This window comes from Anneissia japonica, unplaced genomic scaffold (assembly GCF_011630105.1).
Source record: "Anneissia japonica isolate Jap-2015-1 unplaced genomic scaffold, ASM1163010v1 scaffold4795_len9287_cov99, whole genome shotgun sequence".
NCBI classification, from domain to species: Eukaryota; Metazoa; Echinodermata; class Crinoidea; order Comatulida; family Comatulidae; genus Anneissia; species Anneissia japonica.
In genome coordinates, this window is record NW_022692259.1 from 5,120 (window position 1) to 9,287 (window position 4,168).

At 37.5% G+C, this 4,168-nt stretch overlaps 1 protein-coding gene across 1 annotated transcript in view; it reads left to right on the forward strand.

The window, feature by feature from the left end:
• The window catches only part of LOC117100204 (1-acyl-sn-glycerol-3-phosphate acyltransferase epsilon-like), a gene marked incomplete at its 3' end in the record, with an annotated part of 6,687 nt that extends 2,555 nt beyond the window's left edge, over positions 1 to 4,132 (forward strand). The window contains exons 2-3 of the mRNA XM_033239797.1: positions 756 to 944; positions 4,034 to 4,132. Of these exons, the coding sequence (XP_033095688.1) occupies positions 756 to 944; positions 4,034 to 4,132 (288 nt within the window). The remainder of the gene's footprint in view (positions 1 to 755; positions 945 to 4,033) is intronic.
• Positions 4,133 to 4,168: the final 36 nt, after the last annotated feature.

Sequence of the window (4,168 nt, forward strand, 5' to 3'; positions counted from 1 at the left end):
AAAAAAAAAAAAAAAAAAAAAAGAAGCCCAGGGCTTCAATTCAAGGTTTTACGGTACCGTAGGACAGGGCCTAGGCCTACTTACTTAGGATAGGCCTACATTGACCCTGGCTGAAACGCTGGCGGCGCACTACTTCGAGGTAAGAAAATATCCCAGTTTATTAGGGACCTAGGCCAATTGCATGTAAAATCAGAAAACTGGTTATCTTCCTTTTTGTTGTGCCAGAAATATGAAAGCTAGGCCTACATGGATCAGGAAGATGTAAAAAAAGAAAAGTCTAAGAAATTCTGTTTTTTCTATTTTTATTCAATTTTTAAATTCATTTTCGTCGTATGGAGCGATGGGGATGAAAGAACATTACCTTCAAATTTTGAATCTGACAATGCCATTTCCAGCCATCTAGAAGTGGCATAGACATAACAAAATTTGTACCACAGCCCCAACCATGGTGGGACTAAGTTGGTTTCTATTTCAAATTCCATGATTCGCCACTGTTTAATGTTGTACTTTCATGGGAATCATCTTCTATCTGTAGGCGAATTTGTTGAGATTGACAATAAGTAATATTTGGATGGGTCCGTGAAGATTTTTGCATGTCCAGAGGGGTCCACAAACACAAAAAGGTTTGGAACCACAGCCATAGAGGCCTAGATGTTTTTTAGTTTAGTAGACTGGACATAGAGTAATAAAGACTCGGTCTATGACGGTAGGCTATTGTGTACAATTTACTTTTTTTTTTTATTACTGATGAATAGGTTGTGTTGTCCGGTGACGTTGATGACCTTAAGAAAGAGAATGTCTTGTACCTGTCCAACCACCAGAGTACAATGGATTGGATCGTCGCTGACATGCTGGCCATCCGTGCCGGCTGTCTTGGAAGAATGCGATATGTCTTGAAGGATGGTCTAAAATATATGCCCTTATATGGTTTCTACTTTGGCTTGGTAAATAGAATTATTAGATTCATTGGCATTTCAACCAGTTTATAGACTTATATTGTATAAAATTATGTATATAATTTTAGTAACAGTTGTAGATAAAGCTGTATACTGTACAGCCCTTTTTTTCGCTGCCCTATATTTTCGCAATTTTACAATCTGAGATATTTCACGTCCTTTCATTTTCATGATTTTACGATTTTCGGTCGTTTATTAACATAATGCAGAAATCTACCATTATGTTCCTTTAGCCTATATATCCATTCCACACCATTTTTAGCCCGGGACCCAAATCCAAATATTTAGCACTCAGCCGCGACCCATCAAACTATCCTTGTCTTTAACCTTTATATCTTGAATCAAAAGTAAAAGGTGTTTCAATAATACCCATACTTTGTTACTTGACTTCGATATTCTAGATTCGAGGACATACATTTGCATTTTGACCATGTGCGAATTGCGAGAGATAACAGTGTTCACTGTAATCACGCACTTGATTTTTTTTTGTCAGTTATTTTATTTTATACTAGTGTTCAAAAACGCCTTTACACAGAGAATTAATGACACTAGCACACCAAGTATTGCTTAAAACTTAATTTGAAAAGGAATATATGCAATATTTATCGGAACATAAAGTGATTCTTTACTCACAAAGTTGTTTGTTGAAAGAGTTTTGTTAACACCAAAAACTTTATTCTGTACCATTTTAGAATTCAGAATGACTTTCTCTGGAATTAAAATTACATTTTGAAAAAAGTACATTGTACAATGACGTATGTTACTCCATCCATGATATGATCATTAAATTCAATACATAGGTCTGTTAGTGCAATGGTGGACATTTCTGCAGAAAGTTCATCAATTTGGCTTTGCGGTGATAATGCAATCCTCAGGTTGGCACACAGGGTCACTGTTTGCAGTCTGTTCCGATACTTCAACTTATATGTATGGATTGAAAATCCAGTCTCACACATCTATGTTGTGGAGAACGGCATTATAAACTTTGTTGCAGCCTGTGTGATGTCTGGATACTCATTTTCAACTTTTATCTAAAACTTTATTAACGGCTCCTGTTTAAATTAATTTACCGTGTGAATTTGGTATTCACACGGTAAATGCCAAGCTAACTCACATGCATCCGGGTTCGGTTGTTGGCACTTTCGTTTGTGGGCATCAATTTTTTTTTATCTGAAGTGATTGCGCGACCCATCAAAATTTCTTCGCGACTTAAACATTGGGTCATGACCCATAGGTTGCGGAGACCTATATTATAGGTAGAGCCCCCGATTTTGGTGGGCTTTTTCTGATTTTGTGATTAATCTTCTACCTTAGGACCTTAGGTAGGCGTAGGCCTACTTCAGCTACTCCAGCCTACCAGCTAGCTTGACTAAGGTTTTTTGCTGCGAAGCAGCCAATTCATATTCTTGACAGCAATTTGACCTCTGAAAGGTCATTGTTTGTCAAAAAAAAAAGGGCCTACATGTAAGACGACTGAAAAGCGGAGTTTCCTTCTTTCGTTCTGCTGGGTAAATTACTTTAGGCGACGTTTGTAGACTAACCTACACGTACCAACGTCCGCATGTCGCGACGCTCGAGTATTACTATTCAGCGTTTTTACTATATTTCTAGGTTTCCTATTTCTATGTTTAATCGGCCCATGTCTCAGCCACATATTTTGAGGCCAATATTATTTACGAACCCAGTTAAACTTATTTACTAGCCTATTTCAGCATGTTAATTATTACATTTAGGCGACGCTTGTTGTAGACTGGCATACACAGTACCAACGCTCGTTTCTACTATGTTTCTACGTCAGCTCGTCAGTGTTCTAATATAGACAATGGGTCGTGTCTCATATTATTTGTTATATTTTTATTATTATTATTTTCACTTGACTCGCATAAATAATTTTGTTCGAAGAACATTTATATGCAGTTGTACTTCGCAGCACTTCACTTGCAATTTACAATTTCTAGTCTAATCAATAGTTCACATGTGTGGGACACACACGAGCAGCAGGATAGGCCTAACATTCGTAACAAAGAAGAAATATAACAACATCATTGATATAATATAATGTATAATATGTATATATATGATGTTTATTCCATTTAAGGTAGACATAGGCTTAGCTAGAAAAATAGACCACAACTGGTACTACTAGCCCTACTCCAGGGGCCCAAGTTAGAAGAAGCCAATTCCGGCGACGGGGGTTGGGGGGGAGCCAGTCTTGGAGAGATGCCCCCCCCCCTTTACCCTGTTGGGGAGAAAAACCACAATTCGTCACGGAGAAATAAATTATATGTACTGTATTTTCTACATTTTAATAGAAAATTGTCAAACTTTGAGGGGCTTTTCCGATAGACCATTTCCGATATATTTTGAGCAACTCCTGTCTACACCCACTTTTCTCCCTCTGGACATCTGCAGTGATGGATTCGCAATAGGGGAAGCAGAAAGGGGCTTTCACAGATGTATGGTCTATACCACCTCAACCCAACCATGGTTGGGGCTGAGGTACGGTAAGTAAATTATGATTATTGCCGGAAATTGCTCTCTCAGACTTACTGTAAATTGTGAGTGTGGGAGGCCCTCCCGATTTCCGGGAGACTCTTGCTAGTTCCAGGAGGCTTGGGACCTGCTACTCTGTTTGGCTGTGTGAAGTGTGATGTGAAGAGTGATGTACTGGCCTAACCAAAATAGCTTAACCTTTTTAGAATAAGAATATAACATTAGTCTTTCATATAATGCTGTATTTAACTTTTAAAATGTGATTGAATGAATAAAAAATACACAAAGAAGCAAGACCGTTTCCATGAAATCTTTATTAAAGGAATATCAGTTTTATACTAGCTAGGCCTATAGCCTTGCTTTTAGGACCATAAGTCATCATCCAGAATTTCGCAAATTTTTGTGATCATTGTTTTATCGCGAAAATTAAAGGCGTGCAAACACAAAGGGCTGTACAGTATTCATAATATGATAATAATAATTCTGCTGTATTTTTTCTTGTGATGATTTCTCAATAACTAATAGCTTATTATCATTAGTCAATCAGACAAATTATCAGTTATAGTAGTTCATTCATTTTACAGCATGGTTGCATCTATGTGAAGAGGAGCAATAGGTTTGATCAACGCAATATCAGCAGATGTATGCGTCAGCTTGCAAGCTTTGAGAAACATAAAACACCTGTAAGATACATCACATATATTTACACACACACACAC